This window comes from Triturus cristatus, chromosome 4_1 (genome assembly GCF_964204655.1).
Source record: "Triturus cristatus chromosome 4_1, aTriCri1.1, whole genome shotgun sequence".
Classification (NCBI taxonomy): Eukaryota; Metazoa; Chordata; class Amphibia; order Caudata; family Salamandridae; genus Triturus; species Triturus cristatus.
The window spans coordinates 516,941,068-516,967,732 of NC_140585.1; the positions used below are offsets into that span (position 1 = coordinate 516,941,068).

The window sequence follows — 26,665 nt, forward strand, 5'->3', positions numbered from 1 at the left end:
ACCATATTTAGCACCATGATAGGGCAGGGATCAAGGGGGGAACCATATTTGAGGCTTTTTAGTGCTGCTAGAGACTGAGCGACGGAGATGGGAGTGAAGACGTCTAAGGTGGCATATGTGGGGGTGGAAGGAGCAAGCCTTGACCCTTCTCTTTGTAGAGAGGGTGCTAGATTCATGAAGCTTTTTTGACTGGACATAATTTTTTCATAGAAAAACAAGTAGAGTTCCTTGCACCACACTGCTGTTGGGGTGCAGGCTCTTGATGTGACCACGGAATACAGGAAGGAGTCAACAATTTTAAAGGTTTCCTTTGCTTTGTTGTCTGCTTCCATGATCCTGGTGGTGAAAAAACTTTTTGGGCAAGGTGCAATTTCCCCTGGTACACCTTTAGTGCAGTTTGGTAAACATCTTTGTCATCAGTGAGGTCATTTCGTCTCCATATTCTCTCAAGCTTCTTGCATTGGCCTTTATGAGAGCTAAGCTCAGCATTAAACCATGGGGCCGTCGGGCAAGATCTTGCCTGAGAGATCTTTTTAATAGGTGCTAGTGAGTTAACCGTCTCACTAATCCAGCTATCAAGGTGGGCGGTGTCACATTCTACAGTACCTGTCAAGGCTGGGGAGGAGGAAGTCAGGACATGGTTGATGAACTCCGGCTGTAGCTTGTGATAGGCCCGATAGATGGAGGAAGCATTACCTTTTGTGGACGGTTTACTGCAAGTCTGACACCAGGTAAAGGAGGTCTGTCCAAGGGAGAGGAGTAGGGTGTACAGTTGCAAAGTTCAAGTTAGAAAAAACCTGGTCAAGAGTATGTGCGGCCAGGTGGGTGAGCCCAGACACCCTCTGTTTGAGCATCAAAGGTCTCATATTTTCATGTAGGCTGATGGTTTCTGGCCCGGTAGGGTTGTCTATGTGAATATTAAAATCACTGAATACCATAAAGTTTGCATACCTTATTGCCCACAGGCGCCAATGCACTTTCCAACGAGCACAGGCACTTGCTAGCAGAGCAGGGCAGGGCGGTAAATAAGGACCCCTGCCAGCGACTGATTAGGCGAGAGAGAAAGGCAGAAACCTAAAGCTTTGATCTCGTGGAGTCCTGCCAGCTCGAAAGATGAGTGTTATTAATCTTTTTAAAATATGATTGCAGTCCCACCTCCTCTGCCCGAGTCGTGGTCTTTCCTAAGAATTCTATAGTTTTGCAGGAATGGCTGATGCTAGTGTGGGGTTGGCTGTGGCCGACAGCCATGTCTCTGTGAGGAAGAGTACATCCAGGCCCTCATCCCTGAGTAAATCAAATATTAGGACTTTGTGTTTCTGAAGCAATCTTGTATTGAAAAAGGCTGCCCTAAACTGTTTCTGAATGGTCTCAGCCACTGAGGCACTGTGAGAAGGGTGAGGGGGGTGTGGGGGGGGGGGGGGTGGCGGTATAACAGGAGTCCAGGAGCAGCTGGGGCAAATAAGCTCATCACAGGGGGTGCCGAGGGGCCAAACTGTCGAGCATTTCCTTTTAGGGGCTAGACTGAGTAAGGAGATCCTATCAAAGCAGATACAATGCGTGTCAGCTGGCAACTTACTGGCATATGGGCTGGCGCTGGTGCTTCCTGGATGTTGTTGGGCGCAGACGGGCTTGCCTTTGGCACGCAAGCGGCGCGTCCGCGCTGCGGCTCCATTTATGTGCATGGGGGCGGGGAGGGCAGGACCAGCTAGAGTTGCCACTCAACCAAGATGGCACCTCCCGAGTGTCTCCGCCCTTCCTAGCCCAGCCGGGAGGGAAGTATCCTTCACCTGGTTCCCTCTCAAGCAGTAAGTGCTGTTAGACGCCGAGTAACACAGTAATTCACAAGTAAAGTTTAAAATGGTGCAGGCGATCAAAAAAGCAGCGATTAAAAAGCAGCGTTTAAAAGAAGTTCTTAATCAAGTCCTAAGACAAATTCAACAAATTCAATTTCAATGGCAGTGTGTAAGAATATGTATAAGTAAAGTGCAATGTGCAGCTGGCGATCACCAAACTACTTGCTAGTCCAAAGCCCCAGAGCCTTCTGCCTGCTTCCCGCCCTCTCACTATGTTTGTGCTTCTATTAGGATGGGTTTTGCTTCTTTGACATGTGGTCTCTTGGTCCCTGGGGTTTGCTTCTTTTCCTTCACTTTCACAGCTGCCACCTACACTAAACCAACACTGAAACCACACCACCAGCGCAACTTAAATCACTTTATTGCTACACTTATTCCCTCCATGCCTGCCTTAATGACCACCAATACAGTATGCCATCTGTAGACCCTATGTGATCGGCTACACATCCAGCTGCAGCACCCCACCAACCTTCACAATCCCTATGCCACCACGCACACTAATAGCTACAACACTGTGTACACCCTATACAATCTACACCTCACACTACCACTTCTATCACACCACATGCACCCCATCACTTGAAACCGCACATACACTTCCTCTTAGCATAACACTGCAACATTAACCTTCAAATGTGCATTGAAAACGAGTGCTTGTCGTTCTACATATTTTAATTACCTCACATGTAACTGTGCCCAAATTTGCTAGAAGTTCTCCTAGGATTGCATCGATTGAACGTTGATCCTGTGACGATGTAAATAAATGAAGTTGTGCTGCTGGTCTTTGACTCGTAACCTTCCCACCTCCAATTGGAGGCCACTATAACTGTGACTACTTATTTCTTTTTGCTTTATTTGTTCTATATTCTGAGTTCCCTTTTGTTAAGTTCAATGTTTTCCCCCTAAGGCTCCTAAAGAGTCAGCGGAGGGTTATGTTTAAGTAACCATTCGCAAATAGCAGTGGAGTAACGACGTGAAACCGGAACGGTGCTGTATAGAAAATGCAAAAACAGTTGATGGACAGAATGCAGAACAATGTCATACATTCACCCCAGTACAGAGATCTGGGCCTAAATCCATCGTATTTTTGCTCACCATGCCGTTCCAGTTTGAACCCAGCCATATGCAAATCAGTCTTGACCCTGTGCCTCATGGGTACAGTCCAGCCTGAACTGCCAAGCCAGGTCCTCCCTGGACTGGAAACAAGCATCCTAGGAACGGTTTCGGGGTTTCACCCCTCTTCAGCCAGGAAAGCTTGATTCCAGTGGCATGGAGAGCATGGGACCCACGTCTGGGCACACCCTTCCCACTTGGGGCGACAAATGCAAAAACAACAGTTAATGCACAGAATGCAGAACAGTGTCCTACATTCACCCCAGTAAAGAGATCTGGGCCTAAATCCATCATTTTTTTGCTCACCATGCCGTTTGTTTGAACCCAGCCATATGCAAATCAGTCTTGACCCTGTGCCTCATGGGTACAGTCCAGCCTGAACTGCCAAGGCAGTCGTCCATCGTCCCCTTTGGTATCGCTTTGTTCGCCCTATGTTGGCAGGGTATGCCCAGACGTGGGTCCTGTAGTGAGTTCTTCCTGAATACGTACATACATTGTTAAGTTAGCATAACCACGTTAGATGTTAGAATGCCATCTTTCTGCTTTTGCACACGACACTGCGTTTACATGTTATTTCTTAAATAAACTGCTGACTCGAGACTTGCTTCACACGAGAGCACTCTGTTGTTACCATCCCAAGCTCTGCGCAGCGACCTTGGTCTGTACATGGTGTGACAAACAGTCTGGATTATTACACAATGCATGTTTTCCACTCTAGGTTGATCGACCCACTATTTAGCCATAACACACGCGCAGCTGCACATACCTGAAAGTTGGTGCTTTTAATATCACAGACATCATGTTTATTATTCAGACCGAAGACGAGCCTTCCTGCGAGAAGTCTCCTGATGCTCCTGTGATGTGATTTCACTAAGCTGATCTTTGAGGTATGGGGTCCCCTATTCAAGCCTAAGAGACCTTCTATTAGTATAATAATAATATTAGCATCTTAGTAAAGGGAAGGTGGTAGTATCCACTGTCATTATAATATGATTACCCCGTTTATATTCTATGGTATTGTAACTATGTTGCTGGTTTTGATATTAATCATTTGTCTGCTTGTATTAGCCAAAGTACTGCATCTTAGGACACGTGGTCTATAAAAATAAACTCTTTTTATTTACACCGTGTCTCTGTTGATTATTGTTGTGGACTGATGTGAGAATAATATACGAACAGGTATTTCCGATTCCCACCATTCCTGAGAGTACACTAAGTAGCTTGTTCTGGGTTGTCTATTCATTGGGATCTCTGAGCTAAATCTTGGATAACGAATGGGACACTTATGCTAGCCGGATACTGGGTTCTGGGTTCTGAGGTGAGTTTCTGGTACACCACAATTCACTGAGGTCCTGGGGTTCTAAGCATAGTTCTGTGTATAAGCAGAATCCCTGCAACATGGCGCCCAACGTTTGGTCTATGAGTTGAAACGCCTTAGTAGTGCTTACATTTAGTCCACAACACCCTCATTCTTGTTTCCGGATAACAAGTCTGACGGATTTTAAACCTACCTAGTTCTATTGATATAGGTTCCTTCAAGCTTGATTATTAAAAAGGTTATTGAGCCCTTGTGCTACTGAATACTTGAAGTGTAGCTTGTCCTTATGGCGATAAATATTGCGGCGCATAGCCGTGCGGCACTGAAACGTCACTTGACGCAATATGGAGTGCCGGACACGGGCATGGACGTCATCTTTGTGGTGGGAGCCGATGCGGCTCATCCCTTTGAGTTATTCTACTCTTGGGTGACGATTCCGGCAGTCAGTGGTAATGATAACACATTTCATTCTTACACGGCCACTGCCGTGCCTGCCGCCTATGCGCCGTATAGGACACAGGAGATACCAATATCTGCTTGGCAACATCAGATTTGGTTTAATGGCGCCCTCCCCCATGTGGTTATACCGCCGAGAATGGGCCCTTTATCAATTGCGGGGGCCACTTGGCCGGTACTAGCCGGATTTACGCCTCATCCCCGTTACCTCACGGTGACGGTGGATGAATTGCGTGTACTACACACTGCCCTTATAACAGTATATAGGGCGTTAGTGCAGTATGTGTCACGCACTGTACAGGCGGGGGCGCCTGTTATTGCGGGACAACCTAGTGATCGTCACGCGGTGGTCATTAGTCCTGTTATGGTTAATTCTGTTATGGGCAAGCGTCCCCCCACAAGGGATGATTATCCCTTTTGGCTTGCTGAAAAATTTGACCAAATAGAGGCGGTTTATCCGCATACAACTCCTGTGGAGAAACACAGGATCCTCACCATTAGTTTGCCTAAAGATTTAGTTCCCCATATGGATGATTGTGTGTCCTGGGGTAAGATTTTTGCTGCAACGTACGCGCAGTGCTTTGGCACTCCGTCTATGTTACAGCTGCCCTCCATTATTAAACAGGTTCAAGAGGACCATGGAGCGGAGTCTGCGATAGAATTGGGGATGCGGCTCCTCGGAGATTTTGGCCTGGTGGCTACCATGATAATGGGAAACCTTAAGGGTGATGCGTTGCACTTTCAGGTTCGTAATGAACTGAAGAAAGTTGCTGAAGAGGACAAACCGCAGGAATTTGCAAAAATAATCTCGGAGGCATATCGAGATTTGGGTCGTAGCTCTTTAGGAGTTAAGCCCGTGATCAAAAATCCCGATTCTAAGCAGCAGGGTAAGGCAGAAACTCCTGGTAAGGATGGCCGGCCAGCTTTTCAAAAACAAAATTGGCGGTCAAAACAACAGGGAAAGCAGCAGCAGAAACAGGGCTCTCGGCCTGCCTCTCCCGTACAGTCAAGTAGTGAACGCACTTATGATCTTCGCGATCGTGCTACTATTAAGTCTCCTGATAGATTTCAGGTTTCTGAACCGCGTTCTCCTCGTTCTTCACAGGAAACATCGGCTACACAGTCCGGTGGCGGAGGCGGTGGCAAAGGTCGGGGTGCTCCACAACAGCGTGACCAACCTCGACAGACTGAGGGAAAAGGCAAGCAGGACGAATTTGCTCGACAAAGACCCCCGTTTCAGAAGAAGAAAGTGGCGGCTCTGACGGCAAAATATGCCTCAGATAGTGCGGACACAGCTTCGGAACAGGACATGGGCGCTGACGCTACTGGACAGCGCGGCGGAAATTACCATAGTCCGTCAAGCTCTGCGTCCATTTCTGGCGGCGACAGCAACTGATGTATTGGTTACTGTTGAAACAGCTGACACCAGAGTGGCTCCCCCTGACAGACTTTATGAAATAGTCTTATTAATAGAGGGTGACATACAACGTACTATAAAAGGGATTTTTTGGGATAATCTGACCACCACCTATGATATCCTCCTAGCGGAGGCAGATTGGCCCCCAGCCTTCATTTTGGAAGCTCCTAAAGGGGAGGAGAAAATCCTCCCGTCCTTTGCGCACACAGTGCCTAAGGACCAGGCTGAAATGTACGCTGGGGAGTGGGCGCTGGCGCTTGCGCCAGCGGTGTATCGTACTCAGGTGGGTTGGGACCGGTTGTCCCCCTGTCATGAGATTCCATTACGGTCTATGCCCCAGCCTCAGCCCCAATATCCCATGCGTCGTGAGGCTAGACCCCACGTCGCGGCGATCCTTGAACAATTGGAATATCAGGGCGTGATTGAAACTTGTGTGTCCCCTATGAATAACCCTTTATTCACTGTAGCGAAGCCTGACGGCTCGTACCGTTTAGTTTTGGATTACCGGCACCTAAACTCCCATTGCCGGACCTGCGCGGTACAAAATACACATAGCTCGGCTCTAGTCGACAGTCTCGTGCGTAAAAGATTTAAGACGACACTTGACATTTCCAATGGCTTTTTTAGCCATAACCTGTCCACACTGAGTAGCCAGTGGACAGCGTTTACTTCGGGCGGAAAACAAAAACAGTTTACCAGATTAGCCATGGGGTATAAAAATAGCCCTGGCGTCTTTTCCGCTCGCGTGGTTTCTCTCTTAGAAAGAATAGACCCCGAGGCATACTCCTATGTTGACGATATCTACCTCACGGATGATGAGCTGTTGCCACATCTGTCTCGAGTCGACAATATTATAGTGAGTTTTGCTGACTATGGCTACAAATTCAATTTTGCGAAGTCTCACATTGCGGAATATACGGTGTTGTTTTTGGGCTACGAGCTCAATAATGAAGGAAAGGGGTTAGCTCCCCACTTTCTGGAAAAGTGCGCATGCTTGAGTGCGCCTACGACACTAAAGAAATTACAATCTTTGCTGGGCTTTCTGAATTTCGGCCGTACGTACATTCCTGATTATGCCCAGCGTATCAAGCCGCTTTACGCCTTGGTACAACCTACATTTTCGAAGTCTAGCTGGCAGCTGGAACATTCCAAAATTTTACAGTCTTTACAGGCTGACCTTCTTGCTTCACAATATTTGCTGACACGTGATAACCGCACTAACCTGGTAATACGAATAGTGCCAGGCGCCGTGGGTTTCACGTATTTGACGTTTAATGAGGGCGATACCGTCCCCATTGCGTACAAATCCCACTTGTACACCTCTGCTGAATTACGTTTTTCCGCAGTCGAAAAAGTTCTGACTGCTGTACAGATGGCGATCCTTAAAGAACGCGCACTGTCACATGGGAAACAGATTCTGGTTGTAACACCCTATCCTGCCTTAGAAGCTGTGACAAAGGCAAGTGTACCAAATTCTAAAGCTTTACATCCTCGGTGGATACAATGGGCCACAACACTGACGTCGCCAGACGTCACTTACATCTTTGATGCCTCATTACAGACTCAAGAGTTCTTGCAGTATGAATTCGTTCATCCGGCACCTCTGTCTTTGCGCCCGCTCGAAGAATACCATTGTGTCATATACACTGACGGGTCTGCGCAGCCCGCGATTGGATCGAAGCACGCTTACTCAGCGGCTTGCGCAATTGTCGTAGGTACATTCGTAAATGGTGAATTCCAATCTGATGCAGTGCATACGCAGTCATTGGGTGATTGTACCGCGCAATTGGCGGAGCTCCGGGCTCTAGTGCTTGCACTGGAGTTTGCTGATCCCCGAGTCACTACTCTTATAGTGAGTGATTCCTTCTACTGTGTCCAGTCCTATAATGACAATTTACATTTCTGGTCTCAGAATGATTATCGAGACACAAAAGGTAGCACAATTAAGCATAAAACGCTTTGGGTTCGAGTGGCAGACTTTAAAGACCGTCTCCCTCTCGTGAATGTTATTCACACTCTTGGTCACCAACGACTTGGTGTCCATGCTGTCGGCAACAGCTTGGCTGACGAGGCAGCAAAAACAGCAGTGGCTACATACTTAGTGGCAGCAGTTACCAGATCAAAAAGTAAGATTGATGATGACATCTTGGCAGCTATTGCTGCTACGGAAAAGGGAGGCGATTACCCGAAGGGTTTTCCTTCTCGTTACATTTACCATTTAAGTCCTGATAATGTCCCATTAGTGAGGATTAACGACGTTGGTGACAGAATTATTCCCAACGCGGACTGCAGGCCAGCACTGATCTTGGCTGCACATGAGGGGTTGGCGTCTGCCCACGCCGGTGTGTCAGCTACAATATCTCTGCTACAACAACGTTACTGGTGGTTTGGTTTATATAAACAAGCGCGTGCTTATGTTCTTGATTGTGACATTTGCCAACAGATTAAACCTTCTACTGTTGCGCGGCCACCACAGACACAGCTGTACATCTCTAATAAGCCATTTGGTTGTGTTTATTTAGATCACTGCGGTCCTTTTTCCTCTGATACTGCGTACAAGTACATCTTGGTTGCAGTGGATTCGTGCACACGTTTTCTATGGGTATGGCCACAAAGGAGTGCTGACTCGCGGACTGTCATCAGGGATTTGCGTGTCTTTGTGGGAACTTTTGCGTGTGGTACCTTCCATTCTGATCAGGGCCCTGCGTTCGCCTCTAAGGCTTACAAGGAGGCTATGAGAAATTTGGGGGTCCTAGTCAAATTTTCGTCCCCCTACCGACCTGAGGGTAATAGTGTGGTGGAGCGAATGAACCGTGACTTAAAGCAATCATTGACAGCACGTGTTTTAGGCACAGGCCGGAACTGGCTAGCCCATTTGTATAACGTCCAACGTGCACTTAATAATCTCCCTAGAAGGTCTCTGGGTGGGCGGACCCCGTACATGATGCTCTTCGGAATCAGAATGTTTGTCCCAGACCTTGATGGTCTAGACATGGCGGCGTCGACCGCACCCTTTGACGTAGATGATCACTGTGCTGTTTTACAGACTCTACAAGAAGCCAGAGACACTCTTTCGAAGGAACATTTGCCCTCCACATCTGAAGCTGAAGTTCAGGTTCCGGTAGTCGGCTGGCTACCCCGAGTTGGAGACCTGGTCCGTGAGAAGGTGGAGAACAAGAAGGAGTTTGGCCCCTCTTATCGTGAACCAGTTCCAGTGCTTGGAGTGCAGGGTACAAGAACAGTCGTTTTACCTCCACTTCCTGGTCGCAAAGAAAACAGGTACATCTCTATTGACAATGTCAAACTTCAGCGAGTGGCCGATACTTCTTAGTATGACTCCAGCAGTTTCCTGCCAGACGATGCAAAGAAATTCAATGTTGGCTCTTGCTTCTAACACCTTGCCTGAGGTTGCCATCGAGATGCAATCTGTTACTGATCCCTTGTTGATACCATCGGCTGGTGGTTTGCCCGAAGAGACTGAGTATGCTTATCCTACACGTGGTCCCTCGCCTGTTTTACAATCTACAGCACTTGGCCTGTCCCGTTTCTCCTTTGACACTAACTCGTTACCGTCAAGCCCCCCATCAAACGTTGCTGTTTTTTTCAGCTGGTTTAAGAGACATTTTTTGATTGCCCCTTGGACATACATCTGGTTGATGCTTTTTACTATTTTTTTGTTTGTCAATTGGATTTGTAATAGTTTTTTTCCGTCTTGTGGATGGCCACTATCTGAGTGAGAGATCGACAATTAGACTTATCAATGGAACTTTGGCCCCCCACTCCTCGTCCCACATCATGAAAAGGGACCAGACTTTTGTGAATATTACTGCCTGGCCCGTCTTGGATGGAATCGCATGGGATGCTGTTAAATTCCAAATTCATGGCCCTACAGAGGTCATTAATGTACCTAATGTATTTCGTGTTTCTATGGGTGATGTGGTTAGGCAGAACATACGTTCTGATGATTGGGATGTACACGCCATTGAATCACTGTTTTCTGATTTGAAATATTATGCCGCTTTTGATGCTGAAGATTTATATGAAAATGCGGCTAATTATGCGGAACAGTATTGTTTTCAACATTATGGCAATCATTTCCTGCATAAAGCAAATACATTTAGAAATTTTGTAAATTTTACCCAATGGGAACACTGTCCTACTCCCGAGTTCGGAAGTTCACAAACACTAGTTAACAAGTATTCTTATTTTACTGATTTCAGTGTTTCCGACCCGGCAGCGTTTTATTTTAAGGTGCTGCCTGAGTCTGCCGCAAAGGTTAGACTGACACACACAAAGCTACTTTATTCTAAGTCCTTTATGGACGAGTTGTCAATCAAAGGTTATGATGTATGGAAGGCTACTATTGATCTAAAGTCGGTTTGGGGTTCCAAGCCGTGGCAGGTACAGGGTACAGAGGCTTTGCATCGTGCTTGTCTTATACCAAATCATATTTTATTTTTAAATTCATCCATCTTCCAAACCACCTGTTTTGGATTGGCTACTTCTAAACAATTAAAGTCACCTTCTGTGCCGGATCTGGGCGCTTATCCCAATTGGGATAACCACACAGATCTATCCCTTACTGCTTTGCAATCCTTAGTTTCAAATACATCTTTCAACATTTCGAAATTTCATAGTGAGGGTTGGTTAGTTTGGCAAAGCAGTTCAGACGCCTGTCAACGTCGCTTTTTGGGACTGAAACCGGGGTATACTCAGGAACGCGTAGATCCTCGGTTTGAGTCGTCACATACTGTAACTACATACTCTGTGGGCAAGTTATGCCAATCTTGGCTGCGACATTCCACCTTGGCGTCTGTCAAAGTTCATTTATCACAATTACATGACAAAATAGATTTGAATGATTTTGTTAAGGGTCCTGTGGGTGGCAGAACAAAAAGGTGGGCGTATGCTATTTACAACGAAGTCTGGAAGTTGTCGCAGATTGAGGCAGCTTCCAGGTTGAGAGCTATTGACCAGGCAAACATGGAGAAGGTTTTAGCCGTTATAGATAATAGCATTAGCACTCTCTCTTCTAGGATTTATACATTAGATAATATTGTTTCTTCTGTTGTTGATATTGTGCATGATGATATGTCTGTGTTATATCATGGTCAAAACCAGTTGCGTTCTGTTATGCAGTTTGCATGGACATTGCAGACGTTAAAGGCGGGGAGAGTCCCTTGGGACTATCTTAACACTACATCGTTATTTCTTCCCTTTAACCTTTCTGACAGGCAGCGATTTATGTCCATGAAGGATGCTACATATTCATTGTTACATATTGAAAAATTAGAACCATTGCCTTTTTCTGTAGCGGAGATCAATTCAGCTACGTGGTTAGTCCACGGATTGATAACTCTCCCTTTCGCGCTTTTTAAGTTAACTTCTTGTATGAAACATTATGCTTTGGGTAGATATGAACCGCTGGGCACCGCTTTCATACATGAGGTTTGGTCCCTCCCCTTTACGTATAGATGTACTAGGGACGGCACTGAGGTTTATTTGAAAGGCGAGGAATGTACCACGACACCAGACCATTCCTTGGTATGTAGGCACATTCAATTACACGGCGCATGCAATGTACAAGCCCCGAACTTAGCCTGCGTCCTACGAGGTATCCCGGTGCCTGTGATTACGCCTTCTTTCACGCTGCTTGCAAACGGTAGTTATTTAATTTTGAATAATGAAGCTTGCTGCGGGATGTTAGTGGGAATCCCGTACATAGTAACTGTCTCGCAGAAAGTTGTCTGCTGCAATAATGTTCTCTTTCCACCCCCGCATGGGCGGCTGGATGTTTCTATCTGGCCTTCGATTCCAACCTTGAAAGCAGAGTTCAACAAGTTGAGCAGAATAAGAGCTCTATTGTCCCAAAAAGAGGTGCCATTGACTTCCTCTCGTGAAACATTTGTCCTTCACGTTGCTAATACGCGCACTGAGGTACAGGCGCTTCTGAATACTGACCTCCCCCTACATTTCGGCACTTTGATCCAAACTATTTTTAATGCCTCGTCCACGACCGGCCTGGCTCATTTTTTTAAACTTGTGGGCTCGGGTCTCGTGACCTCTTTCAAAACTATTTTTGGTGTGATTCCGGCATTTTTTCATTCACTTTTCTCGAGCATCTTTGGAGGTGTTCCGCTGCTTCTGGCGCTGGTGGCAGGTGTGCTGCTTTTACTTTTCATACTACGGAATGGCTGCTCCTTCTGTGCCACACGAGCGCCTGTCCCGCCTGCATCTTCTTCGTGATAGGATGCTTGACTTTTATGGAACTCTGCCGTTGGCGACCTTAAGCCTGGCATATGGATTATCCTTCAGGTATTCCTACTTCACCTGCGTGCAGCCTGTGTTTCACTGCCTGGATTGTCCCTTTGAATGGCCTTTGGATTTGTGCTTGACCAACCTGGTGTCTCCGGTGCCGGATTTCGATCGACTGATGAGGCCCTTAGTGTCTCACGAGTTGGCCTGTTCTGGTGTCCGGATTATGGCCTGTGGTGCGGCGCATGGTATCCTGGGTAATTGGGACATCTCAACAGCTGCCTACAACTTCTTGGCTATGAGCTATTTGGAGGAACATTCCGGGTGCCCTCTGATCGTGCTAGAGGCTCCGATGGTTGATGAACACGTATGTTCCTTTTCGTTGATGGATTGGATGGCTGAGACTTTCAGTGGACCTGCAAACGATTTTTTGTTGGAAGCAGTGGCCACATATGCTGCCTATACATTCATGGATTAATTGGACAGTCGTCCTTTGCGCCTGTGCTATTGGACAGCACTCTAGCGCACCATTTCTTCTTTTCTTTCTCTTTTTTTTCCTGATGGTCGTTTTCAGTTTTTTTTTTACTTCCATTTTTTTTCGTTCCAAAAAAAAAAAAACCCTGGTTTATATTTTTTGTAGTTTCGGGCTTTGGCGCATTCTGAAACTCTGCATTGGTTACGCCTTGTTCTGCTCTGACGACACTGAACTCTGCGTTCTCTCTTTTCTTGCCTATTAAATAGTGCTTCGATCAAGGGGGCGTGTAGTGAGTTCTCCCTGAATACGTACATACATTGTTAAGTTAGCATAACCACGTTAGATGTTAGAATGCCATCTTTCTGCTTTTGCACACGACACTGCGTTTACATGTTATTTCTTAAATAAACTGCTGACTCGAGACTTGCTTCACACGAGAGCACTCTGTTGTTACCATCCCAAGCTCTGCGCAGCGACCTTGGTCTGTACATGGTGTGACAAACAGTCTGGATTATTACACAATGCATGTTTTCCACTCTAGGTTGATCGACCCACTATTTAGCCATAACACACGCGCAGCTGCACATACCTGAAAGTTGGTGCTTTTAATATCACAGACATCATGTTTATTATTCAGACCGAAGACGAGCCTTCCTGCGAGAAGTCTCCTGATGCTCCTGTGATGTGATTTCACTAAGCTGATCTTTGAGGTATGGGGTCCCCTATTCAAGCCTAAGAGACCTTCTATTAGTATAATAATAATATTAGCATCTTAGTAAAGGGAAGGTGGTAGTATCCACTGTCATTATAATATGATTACCCCGTTTATATTCTATGGTATTGTAACTATGTTGCTGGTTTTGATATTAATCATTTGTCTGCTTGTATTAGCCAAAGTACTGCATCTTAGGACACGTGGTCTATAAAAATAAACTCTTTTTATTTACACCGTGTCTCTGTTGATTATTGTTGTGGACTGATGTGAGAATAATATACGAACAGGTATTTCCGATTCCCACCATTCCTGAGAGTACACTAAGTAGCTTGTTCTGGGTTGTCTATTCATTGGGATCTCTGAGCTAAATCTTGGATAACGAATCGGACACTTATGCTAGCCGGATACTGGGTTCTGGGTTCTGAGGTGAGTTTCTGGTACACCACAATTCACTGAGGTCCTGGGGTTCTAAGCATAGTTCTGTGTATAAGCAGAATCCCTGCAACAGTCCCTTGCTCACTTTGCCACTGGATTCAAGATAGCCTGGTTGATGAGGGTTATGAACCCGAAACCGGTCCCAGGATGCTTGTTTCCGGTCCAGGGAGGACATGGCTTGGCAGTTCGGGCTGGACTGTTCCTATGAGGCACAGGGTCTGACTGATTTGCATATGGCCATGTCGGAACTGGGGTGGTGGAGTGAGCTAAAGAATGATGATGGATTAAACCCAGATCAGTTGACTGGGGGTGAGTGTTTGATTTGCTCAAACGCTCCATCCATCGTCCCCTTTGGTATCATATAGAAAATGCCATCTTGATTTTTGCAAGATGACCCCAAATTGAAGGCCTCTGAGAAAAGCTGTCATGAAATGCAGATGGCATTTAGATCCATGTCCACTCTCTCCACTCCAAATGTACATGCGCGGAGCTGTGAATAAGGTCTCTCTAGCTTAGTGCTGCTGCGGCAGGCATATTGCCATTCCTCAAGTGCTGGCACTGCGGCATGGAGATGAGTGGGGCTGGTGATTGTCATGCAGAATGTACATAGACGGATTGCTCTGGCAATGACTAACAGAGTACAATGTGGAGAGAGAAGGGGTCTCCTAATGTGATAGTTCTGAACACCCCAATCAGCAATTGTTGTTTATTTTATTTGGTTATTTCTGATATAGCACTGCAGTTTACCCATAGTGGTAAAAGAGTTCTATATAGTGGCGATGCATTTAATGCCGAAAAATATGCAGGCCAATTCTAGATAACCCGCACAGTGAAGAGTAGTAGGAGATCAAAGAAATATACATTGAATTTAAATTCATAGACAGAGGTTGTTGCTTTGGACTGAAATAGAATTAAGACTGCTTCAGAAGTGGTGCAGGTGAATGGCTGTATATAATAGATCAAATCAGATGTATAAACAAAGGGTATGACTGTAGCCTTGCAGGTAATTGGCCACATTCAATAGAACAGAGGTGGGTAGTGATCAAGTACTGAAGAGAAGACTGTAGCATAAAGCGCTTTATAAAGAGAAAGTTGTTATTTTTACTGTCAGTTACACCTTGTCACACCCTCTGGTAGGATATCAGTTTTGTTCTTTTGTGCATTGTAGGCAATCCTCCATGTAGGCTGCGGCAACCAGAGGTCACAGTCTTGAGTGGAACTGAACTCCCATGCTGACTAAACAGAAGAAAAAGTATAGGCAGAGGAGGAGCCTAGCGCGCATCCAAGATGGTCGCTTGAGCACAGGGCTCCCCGGACCCTCGCTGCTCCTCCGAATTTATCCTAACTTTATCCTGACTTGGTTGATGGAATCTGGAAGACGAATGCTGGCTGAACACTAAACTCCTTTCGGAAATCAAATCGGACCTGGCAATCCGGAGTTATGGTGGTTTGAACTTTTGAGGCCCACCCGAAGGCTGTGTCCGATGCGAGGGTGATCTGTGGAGCCGGGGCGTAGTTGAACAACAATGGCAGCGGGGCTGTGCCAGTGACCGTCACATCACTTTCGGTTTCACTTTTGGTCTTTGAGGGGCTGGACTGTGGACTTGCTTGGTGCGACTGGGCTTTCACTTTGCCTTCGCTTGATGCCGGTGTCTTCGTCTGCTGCCAGTGTGCTCATCGACGGTGGTCCCTTCGCTCCGCCACATTGCGGCCCGTGGTGCGGACCGCGTCTGCCTGGCCTGTGCCACCTCGACGCTTCCTCGGTGGTCCCCTTCGGCGATCGAGGTTCTCATGGGAGGCAAGGGAGACCCCGAGAGGAGTAAGACCAAAACATCCCTACGTGGGGGACCGGTCCAGACGAACAACATGGACCGCTACACTCAGGGTAAAGGATCCCCCGGGACGGCCAATGTCCCCCCGGAGGACACCAGTGATGGCCCGTCCGTTTCTCCGGATCTGTCCCTGCAGGACATCATGGGCGCCATTAAGGGCATCAGAGAGACCATCGCTACGCAGTACGAGGCCTTGGCCCGTAAAATCGACACGGTGGCCATTGACATTACGCTAATCCGGGCGGATCTCTCTAAGACCAACGAGAGGGTTCAATCGCTGGATGTGCGGACGTCCTCCCTTGGTGCGGACGTGTCGGACCTGCAGGCCACTCTCGGCGATCTCAAGTCGGCCAACGATCTGATGGCCCGGCGGCTGGAGGACTTCGAGGGACGGGCCCGTCGCAATAACATCCGCGTCATAGGCGTTCCGGAGACCTCCGATAACCGCCCGGTTGATCTCCTGGTCGAGGAGCTCATCCTCGAACATCTTGCTCCCGCTGGCCTGAGTAAGTTTTTCGCTGTGGAGCGGGCCCATCGAGTCCCAGGTAGCCGGCCGCGACCGGGGGCCCCCCCGAGGCCTATCGTTGCGAGACTTTTCCATTACAGAGACCGAGACGCGATTCTGCAGGCCTCACGGGTCCATGGCCCGGTCCGACATGAGAACTCGTCCATTAACTTTTTCCCGGACTTCACCCAACTTGTCCAGAAACAGCGGATGGGCTTCCAGGGGGTGAAGCGGCGTCTCCGGGACCTCGGTCTCAAGTACTCTATGCTTTATCCTGCAAGGCTCCGAGTGGAACATGAAGATCGGACTACCTTTTTTGACTCTCCTGCGACTGTGAGTGACTGGCTGGATTCGCTGCCGGACCGGGGTGATCGGACTGGGCCCTCTGCCGGTACCGAGGGTGGCGGGTCTCCTTTGGAGTGACTTATGGTCCCGGACTCTGCCATGTTGTACTGTTCGGCTGGGTTCTACTTCTTTCGTGCATTTTGTTTCATTATGTTGTGTGTGGGGGGCGGGCGGGGACGGGTCCCTTCCCTCCTCCGGGGTCTTTTCGTAGAATGGGGTTTGTAGGGCGACAGGCACACTGCAAGTTGGGGTGGTTTTTTGGACCGCAGGGGTGCAGGGTGGGGGGTGTTGGAGTTGGGGGGGGGGTTGGTGGGTGGGTGGGGTTGTTTGGATTTGTGTTTTTTGTTTTCAAGGCGAAGTATTGGCTATGGTTCATCCTTGGGTGTTGCGCTCCTTGCTGGGGGGCCCTTGATCTACTGGAGGGGATGGGGGGGGACGGGTTGAGATTGATGTCTTGGAACGTCAATGGATTGGGGGACCGTATCAAACGGGGTGTTGTGCTGCGTCGTCTGACTCCTGATGTGGTGTTCTTACAGGAGACGCATCTGGTTGGCAATGTTTGTCGGGCTATGAACAGGGGGGGATATCGACTCGTGGCCCATTCTGGTTTCACCACTGGTTCGAGATGGGTAGGCATTCTCTTGCGAGCTTCACTTCTGTTGGAGATCACCAGGGTGGTCCTAGACGATAGAGGGCGCTATGTGGCTCTGACTGGGAGGTGGGAGGGGTAGTCCCTTTCCTTGATCTCGGTCTACGTTCCCCCGGGCCTCCAGAACGCCACCTTCTCAGACTTGGGTCGTATGTTGCTTGGGCTTCCTGACAGTCTTTTGCTTATGGGTGGGGACTTTAATTCGGTTGTCTCGGGTGACCTGGACCGTCATCCGCCCAGGGCCCTCCCTGCTGCCCAGGCATGGCGGGCTCCTGGAGACCATCGGTCTGGTGGACTGTTGGAGGTTAATGCATCCGACAGTGTCAGTACACCTTTCACTCTGGGGCCCATGGGAGTCTCTCCAGATTGGATTATTTCCTTATGCCCGCGGCCCAGGCTACTGGGATTCGAGAGGTCAAACACCTGGCCAGGGGTATCTCTGATCACTCCCCACTGTGGTTGTTTTTTGACACTGGGTCGCGGTCCGCTGGGCGGATCGCCCCTATTAACCCTTGGTACCTGCGAGACCCCAAGATCCGTGATAGCCTGATTAAGTCGATTGATCAATATTTTCTTGAGAATGAGGGGTCGGTGTTGTCCTCGGTGTCCCTGTGGGAAGCTTTCAAAGCAGTGCTCCGCGGGCATGCCCTGTCCCAGATAGTGGAGGCCAAGAGGGTTAAGAGAGAGGCGGTTGTGACGCTGGAGACTGAAATATCGGGGCTGGAGGCAGCCTTGGAGGTGGGTGTCACCCCGGATGGGCTGCATGCCCTCAGCCTGAAGCAGTTTGAATATAAGTCTCTCGTCACTGATGCTGCCAAGACTATGTATAGGGAGCAGCAGGGTAGGTTGTATGACGCCGGAGACAAGGCGGGTAAGCTGATTGCCTGGTTGGACAAGGAGAGAGTGAATCGTGTGGTCCCGGAGCTTTGGGTGTTGGATGGAGTGTGTGTGACTGAGCCTGGTGAGATTGTTGAGTGTTTTGCTGATCACCTCCGGGCAGTGTACTCCCCGGTGTCTGATAGAGATGAGGACGACTCTCGTCTTCTGCTTCGGGATATTGCCCTGCCCGGCTTATCCGTCGAGGACCGCGAGCTGATGGATGCCCCTTTGTCTGTCGAAGAGATAGCTACTGCGATTCGCTCCCTCCGCTCGGGCAAGGCTATGGGCCCCAACGGTCTGCCGATTGAACTATATAAGTTGCGCCCGGATAAAATCGCGCCTTTCCTCCGTCATATGTTTCAGGAATCGCTCGAGAAGGGTTCCCTTCCTGACGACCAGCGTCTGGCTACTATAGTGGTGATTCCCAAGGAGGGTAAGCCACGTGACCGCTGTGCCTCATATAGGCCTATTTCCCTGCTGAATGCCGAACCCAAAATCCTTGCTAAGGTCCTCGCTAATCGCCTGCTTAGCGTTATATGTGATTTGATACATCCGGATCAATGTGGCTTCATCCCACACCGTAATACCGCTCTCAACTTACGGCGTCTGCACGGCGTCCTCGCTAGGGCTGAGTACTTCGCCGAACCGGCCATATTGGTTTCCCTAGACGCCACGATGGCCTTTGATACCATTGAATGGCCATTTCTTTGGGCCGTCTTGGCGAAGTTTGGTTTTGGGGAAGGGTTCCTTAGCTGGGTGAAGCTCCTTTATGCTGGACCAATGGCTCAGGTTGTTGTCAATGGGCGGGTTTCTCGGCCTTTCGCTCTCGGGAGGGGAACTAGGCAGGGGTGCCCGTTGTCCCCGCTGCTCTTTGCTCTCGCCCTGGAACCGCTCGCTGACTGGCTCCGTTGGGAGCCCTCGATTAGGGGGCTCCGGTGGGCCCCGGGCTTCGAGGATCGGGTCTCATTGTATGCGGATGATATTCTCTTGTATCTCATCTCACCGCGGAAGTCGCTCAATGTTCTCTTTGATGTCCTTACTTCCTTCGGGAAAAACTCGGGTCTGATAATTAATTGGTCCAAATCTTGTGTGTGTCCTATCTCTGGTGGTCTTCCTCTCTTGCCGCCTCGGCTTCCGCTCCAAATATCTCAGTCCGGCTTTAAATACCTGGGGGTGTACGTTTCGTTGGATCCGGCGGTCCGCTATGAGCAGAATCTCCTGTCTCCACTCCGGCGTTTGAGGGCAGATACGGCTCGGTGGTGTAAGCTGCCCTTGTCTCCGCTTGGTTGCGCGCCACTGTTTAAAATGATGTCCCTTCCCAGATTCCTTTATGCACTCCAGAACTCCTTCGATGTCATTCCTGCGGCCTACTTCAGGGAGGTGGAGAGTTTGCAGAGGAGACTGGTTTGGGACGGGCGATCGCGTATCGCTTTGGCCAAGCTGACTCTTCCCTGGTATGACGGGGGCATCGCGCTTCCTGATATTAGACGGTACTATTGGGCCTCCCAGCTGTCTGCCATTAATCATGCTACGTACGCTCCTGGTTTGAACCCGGCATATGAGATGGATAAATTCTTGCTTCCCGGCGGTAACTATAACAGAGCGCTTTACTCGCGGTCCGCAGGTGGGACCCTTACGGGCCCTACCAGGATTGCGGTCCGTGTATGGAAGGCGGCTAACGTAGCGATGGGCTGGAGTGAGCGTTTAACGTGCGCCACTCCTCTATTCGACTCAGACCGCTTGGGAAGCCTCTGGACAACGAAAGGCTTCGAGCGCTGGGATACGATCGGCATCAGCAGAGTGGGGGACCTGTGGGTTAAAGGTGCGGTTAAATCCTTCGCGGCGCTTCAGCGCGAGTACGAGCTTAGTGACAGAGAGTTCTTCCGTTATGCACAGGTTCGGCACGCCCTGCTCTCGGTCTTTGGGGAGGGGACCACGGTCCCTTCTTCTTCGCCTCTCGAGGACCGCATACTCGATGGTCACGTCCCCGACAGTACTATCTCCCTGATTTACAAAAAACTGATAAACAATCGGGCTGACCTCTTGGTGCGTCTTCGGGAGGCATGGACAGGAGATGGGGTGGAGCTGGACGACGAGGACTGGCAGACTGCATTGTCATCCCCTAAGGAGGTGGCCATCCCGGCCCATCTCCGCCTGGTCCAGCTTAAGATTCTCCATCGTGTATATGTGACGGGCCCCCGCTTGGTCTCGATGGGGTTCTCAGACGACTGACTCTGTAAGCGTGGCTGCGGGCTCAGTGCCACTTTTCTCCATATCCTATGGGAATGCCGCGAGGTGGCGGAATACTGGCACCGGGTGCATGATATCATGAGACGAGTCACCGGGGTCGCTCTGCTGCCGGAGGTGCGTCGTTGTGTGCTGAATGTATGGGAGCCCAATGACTGCAATGCGGCTCAGGCTCGGTGGGCGGCCTTGGGGAACATGATTGCAAAGAGATATTGCACAGCTTTGGGGTTCCCAGCGGCCTCCCACCGTGTCCGTCTGGAAGGAGAACATGGACTGGTGCATGTTCAGGGAGAAAACTGTGTATGTGGCTCGTGGTAAACCGGGGGCTTGGGGTAGAATTTGGGGGCAGTGGAACGTGTATCGTGGGTCTATCTGTGCTCCCCCTTTGGTGGATACGTCCGGGGTTGCCTCGTCCCCCTGATCCTTGAGGGTCCTTGTGTATCTCGTACTTTGGAGTACAGATTTGGTTCTCCCGTGGCCCCCCCCTCCCTCTCAGGTCTTCTTTTATTGACCGCCCTCGGGTGGTTGGGTGTTGACTCCCCCGGCTGTGGTTCGCCGCCCATCTCAAGTCGTTTCGCCTTGCTTTTTGTATTTTTGTATTTTTATTTTTGTTGTTATTTATATTAAAAGTGTGTATTCTGATTTCCCTTATGTGCAGTCTGATCTACTGTGATATTGCGGAGCCCCTGTGGGCCAGTCATTGTTTTCTGATATGCTGGAACACTTCAACTACTAGCGGCCGGCCCTGGTGGTTGTAGGCCCGTGTTTGTAACCCTTTCTATGCACAATAAAAAAAATTCAAAAAAAAAGAAAAAGTAGAGGCAAACCTGATTAAATAACAGTCAAATTGCCTCAACTTTGTTAGCTCGGCCTGGGCAGCAAGACAATCTTCAGAAAACTGCATATGAGTAGCAAGTTAATCTAATAATACCACAGTAAAAGACAAAAAACTTGAATGATGACGTTCAAGCTAGTCTTTCGCCTACATGCAACTATAAATCAAAAATATCCAAAAGCAGTAAGCTACCTGTCTGGTGACTTAGCTACCTTTTATACGGTTGGCAGCATTCTAGTATCATGATCTTCAGGTCAGTTTCCTAATGATTGAGTCCCTGAGGGAAGAAGTAGTGGAATGAGGGTGGTTGTACCCTCTGGAAGTAGGGCTAGTAACACCTACCACTGCAGGATTCTGTTGTTCACATCAGGCTCCAACATACGTCGTAAAGGTTCTTCATTGTTCCACTATTTTTGGGCCGCTATAGCTCCTATACTGATCTGCTCTCCATTATGTTCCAGGGCAGATAAACTCAAGGCAATTATGAAGCAGCAAGTCATCCAGCAGGCATAGCAGACTCTCACCAGCAGAGTCATCATCTCAGACTTTTGGGGTCCCATCAGGAGGTTGACTGGTTTAAACCCTGGAGCAAGTCCTTGATATCTGAACACCGTGAAAAATGGAACAGTACTGAATAGAATTCAGTTATATTTTATACCTTCCTTCTAGGAACAGGTTAATCCAAGAGGTTTCCTCATATGGTCTAAAGCCTTCTTTACCCAGGATTGTCTTTAAACGCTTACACTGGCACATGTTTGAGATAATTTAATGAAAGGCGAGATTTGACTTCTACCTGACCATTTATTATTATATTATTTCCTAGGTATATATTTCCGTGACCACTGAGTCTTGTGTAAACATTATTTGTTTTTTATCTTTGGTCTCTCAGCCCGTTCCTTATCCATTGTAGGAATGCATTTATGGTTTTCAGTGTAAGTCGTTAAATGTCTTCTTTCTTGATTGGCCCTTAAATGAGCCACTTTACGTAAATCATCCCCAGTGAATTCTACATGAAGACTGATTTCCTTGGTTCCTTGTCTTCATTGAAGCTGATTTTCTGTGTTGTCCTCTACTAAGACTACCTCAGTTTTTCTTAGTAGTCATCAAGGACACTTGCGGCCCGATTAAGATGCATTTAAGAACGCATTACCACCTAGGGCCCGATTACGATGCGGTTAGGAAGGCCTCCTAACAGCATGTGCTCCCTCCGAATCGGATCGGGAACTTGTCTTCCCGAACGAAGGCCAGATTATGATGCAGTTAGGAACATAGGCTCCCATAGAAGTCAATGGGGGTCCAACCAAATCGTATCTGGAAGCACCCGGATGCATCATACTTGGTCGGTTGGACTCTCCCGATTCGAGTCGGTCGGAAACCATTTCCAAAGCAATTAGATCGGGAAGATTTCCTAACCGCATCTTAAACCTTAGTAGAAAAACTCCCTTTTTGGGAATGATACTATGTGCTGTGAGTGAGATTCCACCCTTTTGCATGATTTTATCGATTTTGTATATCTGCCAACAGTTCTTGGTGTATTATTTATTTGTCTAAAAGTTATTGTAATAATTCTCTGGCTTTATTCTTTTTCTTTGTTAACCTTTCTTCACTTAGGTCTTTCAATTGGCATCTTCATGAAATCAAATACCTCATCTATCCCATAGTAAAGTTCGGGCAGTTGGTAGGCCCTTGGTGGGTCAAGGGATAGACAATAGGTTTGATACACGTGCGAGCACATCTTTTTCCTGCATTTCTGAGTTAGTTTCCTCCTAATCTGATATCCTTAAATGTGTCTCTCAGTCTCCTCCCACTATTCTCCAGAATGGCCAGAAATTGATTTTCTGTAGTAATCCTAAATTATTGGTAAGTTCCCTTCTCTAACGAATGTAGCGGCACACTTGAGTCACCTGGTCAGTCATTTACCTTGTATGTCTCATTTGTATGCTCTATTCTGAGGAAGCTGTCAGTTAATTTGGGATGATTTGGAAGTTGGGATGGAATTTTACTTTTTATGTCCATGCAAGAATTCATAAGAGGTTTATGAAATTTATAGTTGCTCTTCAAGCTGCATCCCCATGTGTGTGGAAGCAATTTTCTGCAGCTTAAATTAACCTTTGCCTCCTGTACCTCTTTTGGTTTTATGCATCTAGTTGCATCTTTTCCATTTTTTTCATGGCGGCTCAGCACTTGAGCCTCTGGATTTAGATTTTGGTAAAGTAATAACATGGCAACATAAGACCCACATTGCAGGGTAATCTTGACCTTACAAAGATCCATACTATGGAACTCTCTATTTATGCATAAATCTGGCAAGACATCAGACCAGAAAAAGTTATTTTGAAAAATCTAAATACAGAACTAGGAATATTTATAAAATCACCAGCAAGATGTTGTGTTGGCATTGTCAGAAGAGACTCTAGTATTTAAGGTATTGCGCCACTGTACCACACTGTTTGCACTTGTTGTGAAGTAATCTTATAGCAGCTTAATCATGACCTGAAACAAAACATGTCCTCAATACTGAGTCCTGGGAAGACTGCATATACTGGAGATCTCTGACAAGATCTTCAACAGCTGTGGCAAAAGCCCACTCAGTGGCAAATAGCTCCACAACCCAACATGGTCCATGCATGCATCCAGCTTGTACCTAGTTGAGTTCCTTTTATAATGGCATAAGTTTTCACTCACTAAGCTCCACAACATAGTGATTGAGACCAGAAATGGACTTTAGTACTCAGTCATTCATGCGCTAGCCCAGCTACTCTTTGCTGATGACTCCTGGTCACTACCTTTGTGCACATCCACTTTGTTTCCTTTGCTTCTCTCTCCAACCAAACATCACACTTCCCTTCTCAACGCATAACCTCAAAATCATCAGGAAAAGCAAAGCACTGACTAGCTGCTTTTTAGAGTAGGCAACTGGTGATGATGCACAGCTCCGCATACAGTGGTGTTACAATTGGTTTCCAAGCTATAAAGTAATAGCTGTTGTTGCAAAGCATGATCGTGGTGCTAGTTGGCACAGTGCTCACTTGTTGATAATAGCAGAGTCTATGGACTAAGCATAGCCACGCTAGGCCTATTCTTCTAAACCACAGCGTTGTAGGTACTTGAGAAAAACGCTACCAACAGATACCTTGTGAATCACTCCAATGATTTGTATTTTCATAGCATGTTGCACCTATTCCCTTCAGTGGTGTAATCCATTAGATCCAATATCATTCCAAAGGTGACCAAGTTTCATAGTCATGGAAAGCGTCCATTCCTAGCATGGCCAGAAAGTGACCCACATATGATACCCTATCTTCATGCCCATTATTGTAGTATAAGTACATGGCTCACATTGATATAGAAATTAGGTAATTAGTAACCAATAGCATTAGTTGTTGAATGATGATCAATAGAATAGAGACAAATGTGGTTTAGTGTGTAAACTATCCTCCTTCAGTAACATTCTGTCGCTGTTTGGGTGAGTGAGCTACTGCATCCCTAAATAAATACCTAGCGCAAAATCAATGTTTATTTCTGTAACCTAGAATGTACCTCAGTGTATCAGATTCCCATTTGATAAATTTGCTTATCTTTTCATCAGGCGGAGTTCCTTCGATTGTCATTGGGATTCAAATGTGACTTATTTACTTTGGAAAAAAGGCTACGACTGGAAGAAAGATCCAGAGACCTGGCAGAGGAGAATTTGAAAAAAGAGATAACAAACTGCCTGAAACTGCTAGAGGTAGAAATGTTTAACTCTGGAAAATATGTGCAGGGCAACTGAGACAAATCAGAAATAAGAATTACTTTGTCATCAATGTAGACTGTGTTATCCAGGAATTTGTAATCAGAAACTGGTAGAACAAATTGTGTACTGGAGATACTTTCAAAGGCTACCAGTAAGATAATTTTTCACAATCTCACAAATTGAAAAATGGGAATATCCTAGTTTAAACACAGTAGTGTGGCTTTGTGTAATTAGTTTGTCATTTTCACGTTGTGGGGTAATTTAAAAGATCCATTTGCTCTATGATAATGTATTTCTTTATGAAAATCCACTGTATTGATGTCAACAAGTGGGTGTATTGGGAAAGCAAAAACATAAATTTTAGTAGAATGCTGCCTTAACTTGTCCAAAGTAAGCTGTTGTCTTGAGTCACATTAACAACTAACTCGATCTGCATCAAATCCAAGTGATAGATGGGTTTATTTAGTGAAATCGACGAGCACCAAGATTCTTTACAAATGTTGCCAGTTTTTGTCCTCCACAAAAGTTATAGCAATATAACAACAAGTAGGAGGCACCAAGTTTTTAAATAGTAAACATATTGGTCTGATTCAAATTCTAAAAAAATGACTTGCTGGAAGTCATTGATTAATTGTCTCTCTTGATTGTCAGACATCAGTTGCCAGTTCTTCAACATCACAATGAAAATATCAGATTTTTCAAAAATGGTTTGTGATGTAGAATTGTTTCTTTGGGGGGGAAGTCAGAGTTCACAATTTTTTGTCAGTTCAAAAAATAAGTCAATTACTAAACAGCTAAAGATAGGAGGGACACACTGTTTATATGTCACAAATCGGTATAGACTTGTATAATTCTTTTCAAGTAGATAGAATGTAAATCTATATCAAACTCAAATCTATTCAAAGTTTAAATGAATTTATATTATGGAAAAAAAGTACCTTGATTGTCAGCACTAATCACTGAAACGTCTTAATCCCAAAGTTTGGTTACATAATAGTTATGATTTATTTTTTGTTAACTGTATTTATTTTCAAAATACTTAATGCTCATTTCAGAGTAATCCCCAGTTCCCGATCAATGAATAAGTGAACTACCTTGTTTATGAAAATAAAGTAGAGTAGCCCGAACTCCTAATACTAAGCACTAACTCCCCTTTAGTGTACAATTTCAATTTTCTTCACAATGTCACTGTTCCTTAAAAGAAATTAAATGGTTATTTGTAATTTAGAAAAAATATTTTGCAGGAAAACAGATTGTATATGAGTGTCCGTGACAGGGAAACACTGTAAAAACAGTTTGTAGACTCCTGTGTTTGCCACTGTATCTAAACAAACTAGGTACAATTTAGTAACATTGACGCTCATATGCTGTACACTCTCCTTTCCAAGAAAATTATTATATAGTAAACATTCTCTTTTTGTAGCTTATAGAAAAATGCGATCCAGTGCAATAATACTGTCCCTTTCACCTGTTTATGGAAACGTTAAGGTCAGGAAGGAATAAATGGATAATAGTGTCCACAACATAATTGTCCAACTCTAGGTGCAGGTACTGGAGTTGGCAGGTACTTTCTCCTTTTAACTGCTCTTTTGAAAACCTT

General features: G+C 46.7%; 1 protein-coding gene across 7 annotated transcripts in view; it reads left to right on the forward strand.

Moving 5' to 3' along the window:
- The window catches only part of IRAG2 (inositol 1,4,5-triphosphate receptor associated 2), a 1,211,571-nt gene that overhangs the window by 1,005,728 nt on the left and 179,178 nt on the right, over nt 1-26,665 (forward strand). For all 7 annotated transcript variants that reach the window (XM_085652757.1, XM_085652760.1, XM_085652761.1 and 4 more), the window contains one exon: nt 24,919-25,059. In XM_085652757.1, the coding sequence (XP_085508883.1) occupies nt 24,919-25,059 (141 nt within the window). The remainder of the gene's footprint in view (nt 1-24,918; nt 25,060-26,665) is intronic.